The sequence below is a fragment of the Notamacropus eugenii genome, chromosome 3 (assembly GCF_028372415.1).
Source record: "Notamacropus eugenii isolate mMacEug1 chromosome 3, mMacEug1.pri_v2, whole genome shotgun sequence".
Taxonomy (NCBI): domain Eukaryota; kingdom Metazoa; phylum Chordata; class Mammalia; order Diprotodontia; family Macropodidae; genus Notamacropus; species Notamacropus eugenii.
In genome coordinates this window covers 152,251,294-152,271,169 of record NC_092874.1, presented here as the reverse complement: position 1 = coordinate 152,271,169, position 19,876 = coordinate 152,251,294, and the positions used below count along the sequence as shown (strand labels likewise).

The following is a 19,876-nucleotide window of genomic DNA, read 5'->3' as shown; positions in this document are numbered from 1 at the left end:
GAAATAATCAAGTTACTTTGAAAGTAATTTCTAAAATAATTTCTTACAGTCAGGAGTTTCTAAAATAAATCAAGGAAGAATTTTTCACAAAAAATTCATCAAATAATCACATGAAATAGTATAATATAGTCATCACTTAATTAAGCATAGGTGAATTCTATGCTTTGTTAATTATGCTTTGTTAATTAAGTAAATTTAAATTGTCTTGCCTCTATCTCCTAGCATCTCTCCTCCACAGTTTTTGTAACTGTATACTTAAAGAATGTGACACAATTAAATATTAGCCTAAACAAAACCGCTAGGAAGGTAATTATGCTTTAGTTGAGAAAAAAAAATCATAAAGTACATTCAGATTATGGGGTACTTTAGATTACCTGCATCATTCTTTTATTCAGTTTTCTATTAAGAAATGTCAATTGAAAATAAATATTCATAATTTGACTAATTAATAAAGTTTCACTGCTTATGCTTCAATATCACCCTTGTAATGCCATTGGTCCTCTTTAAGAATGAAAGACAAACAACTGCTACTATAACTATTATGCATAGTTTCCATTATGATCAATAGGTTAAAAAAATGTTTTCAAAAGCTAAATTGACGTACTTACCTATAGAAAACTGAAGGACAGAAGCTGTTGTTGTATTAAGGCCAGCAGTGGTCTAAAGAGAGAAATACACCAATATTAGAGATAAATAGAAAAGGACATAGAGAAAGAGAGGGGAAAATGAGTGATAGAGACAAAGAAAGGAATGAGAAAAGAAGCAGAGAAGAATAAGGAGAGAAAGAAGGAATTATTAGAGTCATATTTAGTAGTTTTTCTCTCATCATATATTTCTTTTCTTTTTTCTTCAAACTTGTTTATGGCTAAGCCTAAAAAGATAGAGCTGTTCCATGTTACCTTGGGAGCACTGTACTCAGGAACAGTAGTGAATTTCTCAGGTAACTGGTTACCTGTACTGGTACTAGTGAAACTTACTGGGTAGCAAAGGGGAACTTTGAAAAATGACCATAATAGTAAATAATGTCATTGAACACGGACAAAATATTGGGGCATAGGATGAAAAGTTTTTTCATTTAAAAACACATCTAGAAATGTACTCAAAATATCTTTAGTTCTCCCCAACTTCATGAAAGAACAGCTAACACCAACCCATACTGATAAGATGCTAACTTGTTTTAAGAGGCTTGCAAAGGTAATTTTTAATGTCAGACAATTCTTCTTTTTCAGAGTGCTATTAGAACATAAATTGCACCAAGAATTTTGGGGCACCCTATATGTAACTTAGTTTCCTCAAATCATAATAAAAACAGGTCATAAATTGTATATGACAATAGTCAATAGACCCTTAGTGGCTAACATGACTAAGAATTCTTCTTCTTTGAGAAGAGTTACATCATTATAATTTGCTTAAAATTATCAAGATTTTGATTATTACTAAAATACTGCAAATGATATAAAAATTGCTACAACTCATAAATTCCATCCCATCTGTACCAGTCAGGAATCCTGACTTACTCACAAAGTTTTGAATGAACACTTCCAATTCAAATATAAGATATTTTATGGCAAATGCTTGTTAAAGCATAAAGCACAAAGAGGATCACTGCTAACAGAAAAACCATAGACGACAGGGAATTCTGATGATTTCTACACCATGTAGTATGTTACCTTCTCCCACTAATGTCCTGTAATGGTGGGGTGCTGACCTAGGTTTTAGAGGTTCAGCCAGCACAGCAGAAGCTCTGACAGTTCCTTCTATGGTGGAAAGGAAGCAGGAATTGGGCAATTGCCTGAAGACAGACCCACCTACGCTGGGAAAGAAAGGCTCATTGCTGGGTGGCATAACAGATACAATGCTAGACTTGGAGTCAGGAAGACCAAAGCTCAGACCTTCCCTCAAAAGCATATTAGTTTATGACCCTTAGAATTTCACTTAAATTCACTCAAGCCTCTCAGTTTCCTTATCTGCACAATGGGGAAAATGTCAGCAAATACCTCTCAGTGTTGTTGCGAGGGGAAATGGGATAACATATAAAATGCTTTGTAAAACGTGAACAACTATATAAATGCTAGCTGTTGTAAGATTCGTGGCTGGGTGATGAATTTATTTTTCAGCTGTGTGGCTCACTATCTAAGCAAAAAGAGGCTGCAATCTTTACGGGTAAAGGAAGGATATGCACCAAGGAAATCATGGGTCTTCGAACACATTGGAGAATATATGCAGTAAATGAACATCAGCAGCTTTTGCCTTCTATTCCTTAAACCTGAAAAAGTGTAAGAAACTTTTTTTTTGAGAAAAATCTTTGGAATCTAAGTTCTTTGAAGTAAAGATAAAGGCAAAGTGTGATTATGATTTTTTTTGTGTGATTAAATGCAATGGAAGTTTACAGGAGGATCATCCTGGTCAAAAAAAGGGCATAGAGGTTCATAAACACACGTGGTGTTATGTCACTCACAATTCTAACTCCCCAGCAGTAGCCCCACACTTGCTGACTCCTAAATCATATGTACACAGCATGGAGAGCAAAGTACCACAGATAATCAAAGACTGATGACTATTGATCAGTCAACACCTTTTTCCCCCTGATACTAGTGTGACTAAGGAGCTGTGAAATAATTTATTTTCCTTTCACTTTTTTTCTTTTCCCATTCAGCATTCTGAAATAATTATCAACTGGGAGAATTAGGGGAAATAAAGAAATAGCAGAACATGGGGCATGCTTTACCCATGAACTATATAATTTATATTCAGATAGCCAATTAAATTGGAAATTGGCGATTATAAATTTTCATCTTTACCTAAAATATCAATAGACTTTTAACCTGAAAAATTAGTAGCTCTTTAATCCGGTCAACATGGCAACTAAAGGGCCTCTTAAAAGGGATTTCGATCAATAATATATATGAGCTAAGAACAATTGACATAGAGGTCTTTGCTACAAAATGTCTGAGCTTTCATATCCAGAATAGACTGAAGCACGTAAAACATGGAGATTTATAGCTGTCTGAATCTGAAGAATTTATTGCTCATGGTCAGGCCATTAACGCTTGGAGAAGAGTATACAGAAAGATGTTTTACCTTATTCAATGTCATTTTTCATGCCCTTTTGTTCCCCATCCCCATTTTCATTGGGTGTGGGTCTTCCATAGCCTGAATTCATCTACATAGCAGAAAAAATTTCCCAAAGTATCAGAGTATCTCTCAGTAAATAATATTTTGGTTCACACCCAACTTCTGTAGGTCACTTCCCTCCACATGATAAGAGTAAAAAGATTAAAGGCAAAATGCTTTTTCTTTATTTTACACTACTAAAAAGGACAAAAGCACAGGTAAGTAAAATGCTATTGCATTTGTCCTAAATATAAGGATGTCACTTAGTAGAAAGCACATTCTGGCTCTGACTTATTAACATCTCATATGTAAAATGAGGAAACTACATCAGATGGCCTGTTTAAAAAGTCCATTCTAGCTCTAGATAATGTGACACTATGCTATGTAAATGTTAATATATTATCCTGGCTCCTTAGGGTGGCAGATACTTGGTCTGACTAGTTTTTTTCCACTTCATTGAATGACTGATCAACTTCACTGACCAAAGAGCACTGCTATTGTGTCATTTTGTAGGTCAGGTCTTTGATCCTACAGTTGCTATGCTGGTGGCTGTTGTGATGATAACTTTAGTAAGGAATGCTACTATTAACAATAATGAAAAGTACATTAAAGATATTTTATAGATATAGATATAGATATACACATACATATGTATATATGTATGTGGTCAAAATAAGCAATCTTGGCATTCAGCGGACCCCTTCTTATCTTGCCAAGTAGGAGCAGGTTCAGGTTGGATGGGATATTTCTGATATTCATCAGTACATTCACCTAACAAACATTCTCCAAACAAACCGTCTTCATTGAACACAGTTAAAACAACCATTTTTGGAAGTAGTAAAACAAAATAAGTTTTATATGATGGCAACTTACTGGCTTTTATGGATTTTTCAGTTTTTACCCACTGGTTTAGTTATCATGTAATAATGCAAAAGGATAAAAATTAGATTACAGGAATGTAATATTCAGCTATGAAACTAATACAGTAGCAGCCATTAGCAAAAACAAGAAAATGGCACAGATTTCTAGTAGTAAGTAAATATGAAGGTTTCCCTTTATATTTTCATCTACATGAATTCCAGGAATAGAATTTCAGTCACAATATTGCAGGCTTGAATCCAATCTTACTGGGAAAAATGTCACTAAGGAAAAGGCAATATTTGCTGCCTAGAAGATAAGCATGATTCTTAAGCTGTCTGTAATATTTCATTCTGGTTCAAATGATATAAAAGTTTCCTAGGAAAATTCCTAGGATGAGAATATGATCCTATGTATAATTTCTCACATTTGGAAACATTCCTTAAAAATGTCATGCATTTAAACCAGAAAATTATTTTTAAGCATTCCTTTTTGATTAAGTGTTTAATAAAGTCTACTAATAATGTTACACAAATCAAAAAGGTTGATTAGACAAGCTAACCCTAATAGAAAATTTGAATAGTCAGAAAAATAAACAGCTTAGGTCTTGGGTTAGGTGATTATGAGTTTAAGGATTCTTTTTGGAGTAATGTTTTATTTCCTGTTGACTGATGGAAAAGTACAATTTGACAAGCATTTCCAAAAGTACTACTGAATATAAGCCACTTAAAACAAGAAATGATTTTGTATTCAAATTGTCTTCTGTAGAGATTGGCATTTTTTCCTAAAGATTTACAAATAATTTAGTTCTTAGTGGGAAAAATCAAGAGTGATACACACTATTTAAAAAATACTAGTAAAACTTTGATTTAGGGGCTACTTTAAGGAGAGCTGCAGCCCTGGCATCACATCCGTCTTGGGGAATAATACAGCACCTTCCCAGACTTGAGTTATGAGCACCTATTATTTTAATTTGCATCCAATTAATTCTGTTGTATGAGCTCCAATTTCAACAAGAAACTCCTCAATTTATCAATGTTTTGAGGCTTCTCTCTTCAATAAATTAAATGTATCTATTGCCACGAAAGGGGTACTCATGCAGTATGAAAAAGAACTAAGTTACATAAAATTAATTGGCTATCACTTCTTGATAACTAAATCTTCTTTTAATTGCTACAGCATTTTTCTTTCTTTAAAAAAATCTCCCACAGAACACAGTCTTTCAGGAACCTATTGAACTAATGAAGTTGAAATAGGATGTGTGGGTTTGCAGTGGTAAAAGGGAAAAAACCCAACAAAATATCCCCCAAACCTGCCACAAAAGACAACAGAATAAGAAAGATGTGTGAAACATAGCAAGTCAGAACAAAAGTATATATAAGCAGATTATCATCAAAGAAAAGGCAGCAGAGAGGAGATAAATAATATAAGCCCGAGTAACCTCAGTTCTGTAAAATTGAGTTTCAAGGTCTGTAAACTTGAGACAAGGAACTCTAAAAATAATTAACCACATACTGATGGCTAGTGGTTATATAAAATCATACATCTCTCCTTATGATCCAAAATGGTTCATTTTATTTTATAATGGTCAAAATAGCAAAAAATCATTCATTTCCCAGTAGGAAAGTCAAGGAAATATAATCAACTTTTTAAGAATTCCAAATAAATCATTCTAAAGAAAAATTTTAAAATCAGTTCATTTGTTTTTAAGCTTATTTTTTTCTTGGTCATTACAATTTGCAATGATAACTATCAATAATGATCATAGAAAGTTATTTATATAACACTTCAAGGGTTTTTAAAGAACTTAACAGACATCATATGAGCCAAAATTTCAGAACAGTTTGAGAAAATCATTTATCAAACATGTCTGGTATGCTTAGAAAATATAATGGGAATTTCAAAGTGAAAAATCTTTCATGCAAATACTTAGATTTACATATAAGCATTTTGAAAAAAATATATACAAACTGCTTAGCCTGAGAATTTCAACAATAATTAACTGAAATGTTACTTAGTGATCTGATAACAGTACTATATAGATCCCTTTGAGGCTTTGCCAGTTTTGTATAATTATGGTTTTTTCTTTTTATCTTTGAAACACTTCCTCCCCCCTCCTTAGAAATAACATGTCTAGTTATTAGCACTATATGAAATATTATAACAACTTAGCAAGCTTAAATAGGATAATAAAACCTTTCATCAGTTAAAAAAACCAAGACGTAAACAAAATAGATTTTCAAAAAGTTTTATGCATTTAGAATCATATCAGCAAGAAACACGCCCTTACCAATTCTCTTGGACCATATGGTTCACAGAACGTCACAGCGTTGCCATGCATGATTACACCACACTGTTCTCCAATCTCACAGTTGTTACATTCAACCCTGCAAGAACATGGAAATTAATTTCAAGTATGAGATCTAAAGTTGTATAAGGTGACTAGTTTAGAAAAGAAAATTTGATGACTGACAAAGTCCAGGTTGCCCAGATTTTAGTTACATATTATACCAACAAGAATTATACTTACTGTTTTAATATTATTTTAATTAATTTAATTTTTAATTATTTAATTTGATTTTAATTTTTAATTTAATATTAAATGTCCATGAATAAAAACAAGTACTAATAATTCAAATTAATAACTTATCAAGGTTATTAAAATTTCACAGGTGAAATGAGATATCCCTTTTGTATAAACACACTTATAGATATCTGTAGCCAGCAAAAGTTGACATATAAGTTTTATATTTCTCATATTTGTTTTCAGTTTACTCACACCACTTCTTGCTTACATGAGGATGTGCTGGGTTTTAGAATTCTCATCTTAGGACGATTTACTGGCTTTGTTTCTTATTGTCATTAGGAACATTAGGGAAATTACCTATTGGATAGCTGGGGGCAGCAAGGCGATACAGTAGGTAGAGGACTGGGCCTAGAGGCAGGAAGACCCAAGTTCAAATCCAGCCTCAGACACTTATTATGTGACCCTGAGCAAGTCACTTAAACTGAGGCATTATTTGCCTCAGTTTCCTCATCTTTAAAATGAGCTAGAGAAGGAAATGGCAAACCATTCCAGTTTCTTTGAGAAGAAAAACCTAAATGTGGCCACAAAGAATTGGACATCAGTGAACAACTTGTATTTCTTAATACTATTCTGCATGCTGATCACAATAGTCATAATACGTTCTTTTCATGGTATTTGAGTCTACCGTTTTAAGTATTATATACCCAGCCAGTAAGGGGAAAAAAGATCTATGTTTCCCCTTCTAGCACCTTTTACCTCATGAGAGCTGTATTTCATGAAGAAGGAACATTTTTGAAGACTCTCACATTCCAGGTGCTAAACACTGTGGAAAGGGCACTGTGCCCTTAATTTCAGAGACCTTTGTAGTATGCCCTTTTAGCTATTTGCTTATGTCTGAGACAAGGCAGCAAAAATTCCTCCCAGCAACCTCAAGAGTAGAAGCAAGAAATATGAATAATAAATAACAGATATGCAGCAAAGAATTCACTTTACATGGTGTATTTCATGGAGGGAAAATCCCGTCATTCAAGTTCATAGCCAAGGACAATGAAACCAACACTCTCCGAATTTGAACATAGCACAATGTCTTCAGTAGCTACTGGTATCATTGGTCATGAACCTCTTGTAGAAAATCTTCACTCTTTTAAGAATAAGAATCTGGGGAAAATATGCTGACACTGAGTTGTCTATCAGCGATGTCTGATGTGACCCTATTTGGGGTTTCTTGGCAAAGATACTGGAGCGGTTTGTCATTTCCTTCTCCAGCTCATTTTACGGATGAGAAAACTGTGACAAACAGCATTAAGGGTCACAGCAAGTATCTGAGGCCAGATTTGAACTCAGGAAAATAAGTCTTCCTAACTCTAGGTCGGAAACTCTATCCCAAGGGTGTGGAACATGTGGTCTCAAGGCCACATGTAGCTCTCTAGGTCCTCATGTGCCAACGCAAGGTTGGCTTCAAAGGTCCACACTTGAGGATGGATTCACTCAAAAGGACCACACCTGAGAACCTAGAGGGCCACATGTGGTGTCAAGGCTGCTCTATGCACATAGACAGACTACAAACTTGGGGAAATTGCTTTGACGTTTGACATGAGTGGCACAGTCGTAATTATGATATCCCCTTTTAAATGATGAAAGTAGTCTATCTTGAACCTGTGGTCACTGAGTGTAATAAAAGGAAAAGGAAATACAAAAAACTTCTTGTTACAATGTTACATCACATGGATTGGCATCTATGATATAGTGAAAAGACTCCAGGTGGGCAAGCATAGGCAACAACAAATCTGAGAACACCATGAACATTCAAACAATGAGCAGCATGAGCTAATGAGACATTTGCATTTGAAGCCAGGGACACCGGGCATTGAATTCTGCCTCTAATACTTATTAGCTGTTGGTGCTGTTTGTCATTCTCCTCAAAGAGGACCATGACATCAGTGAGGTGACACCATGACTTTCAAGTGAATTGGATTTAAGTGAGGGAGGGCTGCACAAGGTCACCAGCCTCATTTTCTTCTCTGTGACCAGATGTAGACCAAGACAACTGGAGATGACCCCTACTTATTAGCTGGGCAACCAGCTCTCTGAGTCTTGGTTTATTTGTCTACGTAGAGGTGTCGATAGTCCCAAGTGCCCTCTGAAGCAGATTAAACTATAATTGGGGAAGGTTCAACAAAATAACTAAAGATACAACAGGTTTTATAAATTAGGATGCAGCTACATGAATCCTTATGTATGGTTTAATGGTCTCCATTTCTAATCCATCTACAATAAGGGGATTATCCGTGGTACCTTCCTCATAAGGTTACTGTGTACATCAGAGTATGATACTTACTAGCTGTGTGACCTTGAGCAAGTCACAAAGAGAAGACTAAATTTCAAGCCTCCTCTTTAGCATAAAGTCAGTAGACTGATGTTCAACAAAGGTAGTCTCCACCTTAATGGAGGCTGGCTAGCATAGAAACCAAATGTCAAAGATGTTCCCTAAGAATAGGTGAGGCCCTTCAGATGCTCCTATTTAGTGAAATCATTGAACTGAATGGACCAAGTCTTAGAACACGGCAGTCTCCTAAATGAGATTCATAGTTACTCAAAAGAGTTTGGCCCAAGTAGTGGCACATAAAAAAATGAGTAAAGAATGGTTATCTTCTAGATTATGCTATAGAGTTGTATAGACAACATTGTACATATATCTGTGTCCATGGCTAGTTATACACACACACATATACATACACACATATGTATCTTGAAAAGACATTACAAATAGACAGCGAGATGGTCTCAGAGCTGAACAGGAGGAGAGTGGGCTGGGCTGTCTTTGGGAAATTGTTAAATGTTTTTAATGATCTTGAATTTCTTTCTGAAGAAAAGATCCATCTTTTCAGCAACAATCTTCTACTGGTAATGTTTGATGCTTATGACTTATGGAATATCAAAACATTGAAGGTAAGGGTCACCCAAAGAACAAGGAATCATTTTATCTATTACTCATTATCATATATTATCTATGCACAGGCTGTAATACAGTACAAATGAATAACTGTGCAGAAGTGTTGTGAATGGCATTAACAGAGAGATGCACTGCTAGAAAAAAAAATTTGGGTCTGTCATATAGTGAGAGTGAGGGATAACCTTTGGCTAGCTCTGTTAACATCTACACAATGTCAAGTGACCCACAAGAAATTCCCCACTATGTTATATAACTCCCAGTGTGAGATGCGCAAGGTAAGCTGCCATGGATGGATTGTGATTTGCATCACTGGTGGGAGTACTAACATTGATGAGATCCTAAATCCACTGAAGTATTAAAACAATTCTGTTGACTATCTCTTTCTAAAGATCGAGCATCAATCAATAAGCATTTTTAAAGCACCTACTATGTGCCAGGTACTTTGCCAGTCATTGAGGATACAAAGAAAAAAAACCCTCCAAAATAATCCCTGCCCTCAACAGGCTTACACGCTGTACATATGTAAATCATGAGAGAATATATGTAGAATAAACATAAAATAAATAGAAGGTTCTTAGATCTTGAGCTCATTCTTTCCTGGCAGAAGTGAATTGTTTTCATACATGACTTGATATAAACTAAACAAGAAAACACCATCATTTTGGAGCAAAATGGAAAGATCTCCAGATTCCCCTTAGGAAAGAAAAGAAATGATTTAGTAGCCTTGGTTCCCTTTGAGACCCTGTCCATATCCATTCACTACTTTCCTATATCTCTCTTCCCTTTTGTGACAAACTCCTTGAGAAGGCCAACCTCAACAGACACTTCCATTTCTTTTCTGCACACTCTCTTAAGTCTTTGTAGTCTGGTTTCTGCCTCCTCATTCAACTAAAATTACCCTCTCCAAACTAACTAAAAATCTTTGAACTGCCAAATCTAGTGGCTTTTTCTCAGTCCTCATTCTTGATGTCTATGAAGCCTTGGACAGTGTTGATCACCTTCCTTTTTTTGCTACTGTCTTCTCACTAGATTTTTGTGACACTAATCTCTCCTGGTTTTCCTCCTATTGAGTTAAGCTCTCTTCCTCTGTTTCCTTTGCTGGATTTTCATTTAAGTCATGCCCACTAACTGTGGGGGTCCCTCATGTGTCCATCCTGGGCCCTCTTCTCTTCTTCCTCTCATGTTTCCAAGGTTTCAATTATTATCTCTATCTAGGCTAATATGGAAACATGTTTTGTATGATTTCACATGTAGAATTGACATCACATTCCTGACCTACTCAATGGGTGAGGGAGGAGCTGAATGGACGGAGTAAATTTGGAACTCAAAATTTTTTTAAATGTTTAACATAAGTAGATAATAAATTTTAAAAATTATCTCTATCTAGATGATTCTCAGATCTATTCATTCAGCCCTAATCTCTCTCCCGATCTCTTGTCTTGTATCTGCAACTGCCTATTAGATATCTTGAAAGTCCCACAGAAATCTTAAAGTCAACATGGCCAAAACTGAACTCGTGATCTTTCCTCCTAAATTCTCCCTCCTTTCCAGGTTCTCTAGGAAACTTCCAAGGGCATCACCATCCCTCCAAGTAGCCAGATTTTTAATCTAGGTGTCATTCATATCTCTTCCCACTCTCTCACCCCCATATTCAAAATTTTGTCAAGGCCTTTTGATTCCACCTTCTTAACATCTCTTGTATACACTCCCTTCTCTCTTCTGACACTCTCCTGGTAAGGGCTCTTATCTCCTCGCACCTGGATTGTAGTAATAACTTATTGGTTGGTCTCTCTGCCTCAAGTTCCTCTCTATTTTAATCCATCTTGCTCCCAGCTGTCAAATTAATCTTCCTAATAACTAACGCATAACCATATTACCCCACCCCCATTAAATAAATTCCAGTTTGTTAAATATTAAATTCAGGATAAAATATAAATTAATCCTCTGCTTGATTTTAAAACCCTTCATTACTTGGTCCCTTCCTTTCTTTCCACTGTTCTCATACTGTACTGTCCTACAAATATACTGTGATCTAGGGACACTGGCCTCCTTGCTCGTTTATGTACCATAAAAATAACTAGCATTTATATTACCTTTTAAGGATTGCAAAGTGCTTTACAAATATTATCTCATTTTATCCTCACAATATCCCTTAGGGGTATGTACTCTTATTATATTCATTTTGTGCATGAGGAACCTGAGGTAGACAGAAGTTCAGCAGTTTGTCTAAGGACATATAGTATCTGGGAATGAATCTGGACCACGGTCTTCCTGACTAGGTCCAGTAAGTATTCTATGCACTGAGCAACTCAGCTGCCAAGATAATCCAGTTCCCAATTCTGTGCCTTTTCACCGGATGTCTCTCATTCCTAGAATGTTCTCCCTCCTCATAAACACCATTTAGCTCTCCTGCCTTCTTTCAAATCTCAGCTAAAGTCTCACTTTTGGCAAGAAATCTTTCCCAGTTCTCCTTAATCTTAGTGCCTTCTGTCTGATAAGATCCTTAATTTATGGAAATATATATCTTATCTGTAAATAGTTGTTCACATATTCTCTCCCTCACTGGATTGAGTCCTTTTGAGCATGAACTGTTTTCTCCACTTTCTTTGTATCCCTAGCGCTTAGCACAGTGACTGGCACATTATAGATGCTTCATAAATGATAGTTTACTGACTACCAAAACAAAACAAGAATTATTCTTTCCTTAGACTCAGTCACTTTGTCATAAAATTCTCAGAATGATTCTTCTGATGACCATGTATTTCATAACTGTGTACACTTGCACAAGCAGATGAGGAATAGGATTGTCATTTACATGACAAAATTTATTGCTGAATATTAAAATGTAGAGAAGTCATTAAAAGATGGCTCCTTAACACTAATATTCTCCTATATATAGTATATGGCTACAAATCCTGTAATTCCATAATCTCAAAAGAATTAAAATCACAAATGATTCAAAGAAAGGACAAAGGGATGGTGTACAATGAGTAGAAACAGACCACGTTACCCATAATGACTCATATTCAAGAAGTGGTATGAAATCAATTATTTGGGATATGTGTAAGCAGAAAATGAGGTTGGATAGTCACGTAGCCAGAGACAGATAATAGACTGAAAGGTCAAGTAGTATATTAGTACACCTGAAATCAAGAAGTAGGGTTTCACATGAAAAAAGTTCTGCATGTGGCATAATCTGTATCAGAAGAGGAGGCAACCAAACCAATAAAATCTAGGATTACATCTGTTTGATGTACACCTTCATTTTATTTAATTTTTTTTCACATTATGAACCACTATGAGATGCCTCATCAATTTTTCAAAAGGTTTTCCTCTCACAGATTAATCTTCATGACTTGAGCATTTAAAGTCAGATGGTGCTCTTTGAGAAGATTGAAAATAGATGGATACTTAACTCTAACTCTATGGAACATAAGTACCAAAGGATGTTAGCTCAGTGTTTCATATAACTTATAATAGTATATTCTTCAGCCTTGCTGTTTATTTGCTATTGTATGAAATAGTTTAGCTTCTTTGTTTTACAATTTGATTTCTTCCACTTTCTTCCAAAAATTGAGGTTGTTTAAATTGTGTTCACAGAGCCGGGCTGTTGTAAAAATTAATTTTAAATTAAATTTAATTAAAATTCAATTAAATTTAGTTTAGTTAATTTTAGTTAAATTTAGTTAAATTGTCCTTTCAACTGTCTTCATCTGGTTTCTGGATGAGGAGTTTCTAAAGAGATCTAGTAAAGAATCTGATACTAATCACATCTCTAGTCTAAGACAACTTTCTCTATTTGTCTCTTTTTAAATATAAAAAGCAGAACATAAGGATATGACAATTACTATATGAGTCAGAAAAATTTTCTACTTGCTGCAGACAGTAATATTTTGTAATATTTTATGGCAGGTTCCTTTGGCTCCTGATCTAATCTTTGTTTTCTACTACAACTCACGCTTGGTACCAATTATTTAATGTGTATAAAACATGCAGACATTGAAAGAACAGTACTAATTTCTAAGTAACCTGTTTTTGTCATCAGAAGTTTATAGCTATATGCAAATTTTGGATCTCTGAACTGCTTTAGACAATTTTATTATTGTTGTTGTTATTTTGGGTTTTTGTTTTGTTTTGTTTTTTGGCAAGGCAATCAGGATTAAGTGACTTGCTCAGGGTCACACAGCTAGTAAGTACCTCAAGCCAGATGTGAACATCTGTCCTCCTGATTCTGGGGCTGGTGCTCTATCTACTACTCCACCTAGCAGCCCCTGACAATTCTATATTCTGAATTTAAAAGGGCAGAAATCTGCTTTCATAATGAAAACTTAAAAATAGCAAGTTGCAACCTGTAGATAATACCAGTAGAAAATATGTTAGACTAAAATAATTGTGTAGCAATCTATTCCCAGGTTCCTTTGAAAATATTATTGCTTAATGATTATTTATGACAATCTACTCAGTACAAAATTACGTTTTTAGCTTCAATGAAACAAGGAAACCCTCAATCACTGATAGTGTTCTCACTGACCACCAAAGTGAGTCAAACCATAAATATTAACGTGTTTCTAAGTGAGCCTTTTTATTTTCTGTAACAATTCTCCATTTTGATGGCAGTTCTTTGTTTCCACTCTCAGTTATTTTGGTGTTTGCTCTCTGCTCTATAATAAAGAATCATGCGCGACGTGTATCTGAGTTGGAAAGAGTTAAGTTTTTAAAACCATAGTTAATTGGTTAATACATCCTTTCAAAACTGTTAGGTATGAAAATAGGCCATTTTCAGGGAAAGACTGTGCTGTGGCACTGTTCAGCAGACACAGAGGGCTCTCTGAAATACAATGGAGAATTTGAAATTTAAATGTCACTGAAGTCTGTGGGCCCACACATATAATAATTGGAGTGATTCATATACATGGCTTTCAGCAGGCAGGAAAGAGGAAAAAGAGGAGGAGGATTAATGGGGAAATTATATTCATTTGAACTCTTTGCACAAACTGGAGATTTATGAATAGTTTGCAGTGACATCACACCAATGACAGACAATAAATAAACAACCAAAAGGCTGTTTTTCAAGAGTAATGTCTTTGACAATGATCATTGCTCTTCTTGGGTCAAAATGAAGTCACTCCGCCTTCGGTCAGGTCCACTGCCCGGACAAGTTAATCAACTGGAAACACATCGACAATTATGCATTATCTAATCATCGTTCTTTCCTGAGCATGAGAAAAATGAAATTTGTCCCCATGCCTGAGAATGGTATTGTATGTATCCATGATATCTTGTATCTGGAAGTGGTCAGCATTGGATTCAAAGACATTATCTAATAATCTATGCAATGAACTGTTGTCTGGCATCATAAAGTGTAAGCATGCATTTTATGACATGACTCTAGCTTAGTAGCTCTTCATAAACATGATGATGATGATGATATCTCTAAGTCACTGGAGATCATGAATTATATCAAACTATGGAGTAGACCATTTTCTGGACACTTCTCACCGTGAGAGTGCTGACTCTCCATTCCTCTTACCCACTGAGTAGCTAGATTGTCAGTGAAGGCTTTTTCTTTCCATTTCTTTCTTAGTAACATTCCTAAACTGCCTTAGTCCTGATTGCCTGAACATTCTATTTCCATTCTCAGTCTCATACTCAGATTTCTAATAGTACAGATGCTGTTACATTTGTGGCTGTTTTGCTCTTGGGTAATGGCAGTAGTTAATAGTGAACTATTAGTGAATCACAAAAGAAATAACTGTGCCAAAAAATCATTCTAATTTTGAAAAGTCTTCTCTTTCCTATAAAATGATATACTGCTAAAGGGAAGGAGCTATGCTTCCTATTTGTATATTTAGACCTTAGCATAGTGCCCTGCACATAATAGGCCTCTACTAAATGACAAGGCTAGGTGGCTTAGTAAATGCAGTGCTAGACCTGGCATTAGGAAATTGTCATTTTTGAGTCATTCAGTTGTGTCTGACTTTACATGACCCCGTGGATATCACCCAGGGTTTTTTGTTTGTTTGGCAAAGATACTAGAGTGGTTTGCCATTTCCTTCTCCAGGGCATCCCTCTTTTACAAACAAGGAACTGAGGTAAATAGGAGTTAAACAGTGACTTGCCGAGGGTAACACAGCTAGTACCTTTCGGAGGCTGGATATGAACTCAGATCTTCATGACTTCACACCCAGCACTCTATCCACTGCACCACCTAGCTGCTCTGAATTAGGAAGACATGAGTTCAAATTCTTTTTCAGACACTATCTTTGTGACTCTGAATTTTGAACCAGTTTGTCTCAGTTTCCTCATCTGTAAAATGGGCACAAGAGCATTTTGCTCTCAGTTGTTGTGAGGATAAAAATGAAATAATATTTGGAAAGCACTTTGTAAAACTTAAAGTGCTATCTAAATGCTAACTTTTGTTACTACTACTACTACTACTACTACTGATTATATATAATAATATTTGTTAAGTTGTTAGGGTTACTTTATCTCTCCTTACTCCCTTTCCCTTTTGTAAGCAAAGTCAGGAATCGTAGAGAAGACTGAAATCAATCCAACAGATATCTATGTTGTCTACAATCTGGAAAGAATCATGCTGTGATAGTTGTGGTGTCACAAATACCTAAAACTATATTGTCCCTATATCATGTTTATAATCTAGTCGGGAAGTAAAGGCATGTTCACAGCTGATTAAGATACAATTTAGAATATGAGAAGTGCACATGTCAAACAGAGAGCCAGGACAGCTTAGAGGAAGAAGTCATTACTTCTACATAAGAGACCAAAGGAGGTGGCGCATAAAGGAAGGATTTCAATAGGAAGGGATATGTTTAAGGTGCACATACATGGAAATAGAAAAAGGCAGAAAGAGATCTGGGAATTGTCAACAGTCCAGTTTGGCTGGCTAGAGAATGCTTGAAAAGGTGTATACTAAGTCTGGAAAGACTAGTTAGAGCTAAATTGTTGCCATCCTTGAATACTAGGATAATGAGTTTGTGTTTTGTAAGCAATAAAAAGTCACTGATAGTTTTTGAAAAGGAAAATTAAGTGATTAGAGCTGTACTTTGTGACATATCTTTGGCAATATTCTCAAAGATGGAATAGAAAGACTTGAGGCAGGGAAGTAACATGGATCACTGTCATATCAATCCAGATAAGAGGTAATGAGGGCTTGAATCAGGTTGGGAGAATAGCATAAGTAGAAAAGAGGAGATGAATATTTGAGACATCTGAGAGGCAGAAGTAAGGCTCAACAACTGAATGGACATCAGAGCTGAGGGACATAGAAGAGTTGAAGGTGAATGACCTTTTAAGAAAGGGTCCTTGGGAGAATGATGGGGCGATATCAGAAATAGGGAAGTTACACAGTGTGGTACGTTATCAGTCATTTTTAAAAATGTTCCAATTATTCTGAATACCCCTAAACTAAATCTTTCTTTCTCCCATCATCCTTCCTCTGTCTCTGTCTCTGTCTCTCTCTCTCTCGGTTTTTCTCTCTCTCATTCTCTCTCCTATTTTATTTTTTCTTCAAAGTCACAGAATACTAAAAGTCAAAGCCCTAATCTTACTGCACTTTGAAATTAATTGCTTCCATGGATTTAATTGCTCAACTGCTGCCAACAGCACAGTTCTCAATTTGTATTTCCCTGACCCTATAATTATCACCTTTACACACAGAAACGGAAATGTTCCAGTCTTTAGTAGAGCTTCTCTCCTTGATTTGAGCAATTACGCTAATTTCTCTATCCTAGACAATCCTTGCAGTGATTTTTATCCTCCTAGTTGTCTGGCATTCTGTCCTCTCAGAAGATTGATTGAAGTCTTCATTTACCTACAATACATGAGATGTCTTCATCTGTGCCTTCATTTTTGATGTATCATGTCCCTACTGGTACCACATCACATTCATCTAGTGCCACTTTCCGAGAGGTTGCCACTTTTCTTCTTTGCTCTCTCCTGAATGCTACCTCTCTGTTATTCTCACTCTATCATTGTGCTGGAGGGGAAACATCTGTTGTTGTCTAGTCACCATTTGTCATCTTATTTTTCCAACAGTCCCTTGTTTCCTACTAGAACATCCTCGTTTAGTAATATTGTAGTTCCGGATGCTTTCTGTGATCCTCATACGGTAAGCATTAAGGGGGATAAACATTTTAGTTATTTAAACAAAGCAAAGTTTTATCCTTGACTTCACAGATGCGTAGAAGATAAAGGCCTTTCTGTTTCACTTTTTTAAAAAAGATTAATTTGCTTCCTAGTTCTTGTAAATATCACTATGTATCCTCAGCCAAGGGTTCTTGATCTGAGATCCACAGAAATCTCAGGGGTCTATGGATAAATTCCATGAGATGACTGAACTTGGATGAGAGCAAAAACTACACAGAAATTGTATCTTTCACTAATCTTTGATTTCCTCTGTAATCCTAGGTATTTAATTTTACATATTTAAAAATATTATTTTGAGAAAAGGTCAATAAGCTTTACCAGACTGCTAAGGGGGTCCATGACATGCACAAGAAAGTTAAGAACCCTTGATATAAACTGTTCTTCATATGACAGGCTTAAGGGATCAATCTTTCATCTAGCGGAAAGAACACTGGATTTGGCATCGGAACCCCTAGTTCAAATTCAGGCTCTGTTATTTTCTATCTATATGAACCTTGGCAAGTCAGTTTCTCTGATCTCAATTTTTGCATATGAAATATGAATGGTTTGAGGTAAATGACCTGCAAAATCCTTTGTAGCTTTAAGTCTATGATGCGATGATTTTACCTTTGTCAAACAGCTGGTGTTGCATAATGCATTTTTTTTAAAGTATTAGTATTTGGATTTGATTAAGTATACTTGAAAATAAATGTCACTGAGATTGAATGAAACACTGATGCCAAAAATAGAGAGGTTTCTGGCTGTTCCTGGAATTCCAGAGTGGAATATAATGCCTCACATAACCTAAGTGCTTAATATAAATGTTTGCTGTACTGAACTCATCTGAAATGAACTGAATTGAGACCTCTCAAGTTTTCATCTTCCTACTTGTTATTCTTTGGCTGCCACTATATAACTATGAAGAAACTGAAGGGCAAGGGCACAGTGGCTTGAACTTAGCTTCTTCTCAATAAATGCTTCCTTGTTAGGAGAAAGGCAGGACAGAGGAAAAGAAAATCGTTTTCCAAGAATGGTGAGAGATTTGTAGAAATCTACCTGGACTATCTGTAGCAGTTAGGTGGCACAATAGATAGGACACTGGGTCTGGAGTCAGGAAGAGGTGAGCTCTAATGAAGCCTCAGACATTAAATGTGTGATCAAGAGCATGCCACTTAACTACTGTCTGCCTCAGTTTCCTCAACTGTAAAATCGGGACAATAACAGCACCCACTTCTGAAGGTTGTTTTGAGGACGAACTGAGATAATTGCAAAGTGTTTAACACAGAACCTGGCACATAGTAGGTACTTAATGTTTACTACATCTTCTTCCCTCCTTTTACTATTCCATTTGGTCCAATGGCATATTTGGTTGAGTGAAAGCACCAATTAGAGTCAGGAGCAGAGATTATGTCTATGGACCAGGCTAAAGAAAACTGATTGTTTGGTCAGAAGAAGTGAAGGGAGAGAAGGGGAAGGAAAAAGAGAGTAAATATGGGGGAAAGGAGGAGGGAGTTTTGTGGGAAAATGAGGACAGGTCTATTTTTTAAACTTGTAACATTTCTTCTACTTAGTAACTTCAAACAACACAGTTTAATATATTAGAAAGCCTTAATCAATCAATAAATATTTACTAAGCATCTACTATATACACAAGACTTTTGTTGAAATCCTAAAGATTTCAGAAATTAACTTTTATAGATATCAGTTTTTGTCAATATGAAGCAATATAATGGGCTGTATGACTGAACGGAGAAATCAGTCAGTAGACCCTTTTGGCAATGTCTAGACATAACCCTAGTTTCTTGATTTTTACTTCCATAAAAATACATTTTAATATATTTTTTTCTTCTGCAGAATTATTTAGAAATTTTTTCCTCAAGGCTGAAGGTAGGATTGTTTGACCATTAGCATACCCGGGACTTTGCCACTGCATGGCTCAAGCAGAGGGGTCACACACAAAGCCATTCCACTTCTAAACAAAAGGGGATCATTTTTTTCCTACTTTCTCAACCAAAGGAATGAAACTTTTCACTGCACTTTCATGGGAGGAAGGAGGATCACACATACTAATAAAGAACTAAAATATGTAAATTGTAGAATGAGCCAAGGTAAAATAATGTCCACACACATGCTGCTTAATGAAAGGGGAGAAAATCATGCAACCATTCTGACTGGGTCCACTACAGTTATGTTATATAACTTCAACTGAGTCCTCACTGCTGCTAGGCAATGCTACTATACTTCCCTTATCAATCCACTCTCCAACTCCCCATAGTGCC

At 35.8% G+C, this 19,876-nt stretch overlaps 1 protein-coding gene across 2 annotated transcripts in view; it reads right to left on the bottom strand.

Moving 5' to 3' along the window:
* Positions 1–19,876, bottom strand: part of RELN (reelin) — a 553,318-nt gene that overhangs the window by 291,227 nt on the left and 242,215 nt on the right. For both annotated transcript variants that reach the window (XM_072653135.1, XM_072653136.1), the window contains exons 7-8: positions 6,263–6,359; positions 609–660 (exon numbers count right to left, since the gene is read on the bottom strand). In XM_072653135.1, coding sequence (XP_072509236.1) covers positions 609–660; positions 6,263–6,359 — 149 coding nt within the window. The remainder of the gene's footprint in view (positions 1–608; positions 661–6,262; positions 6,360–19,876) is intronic.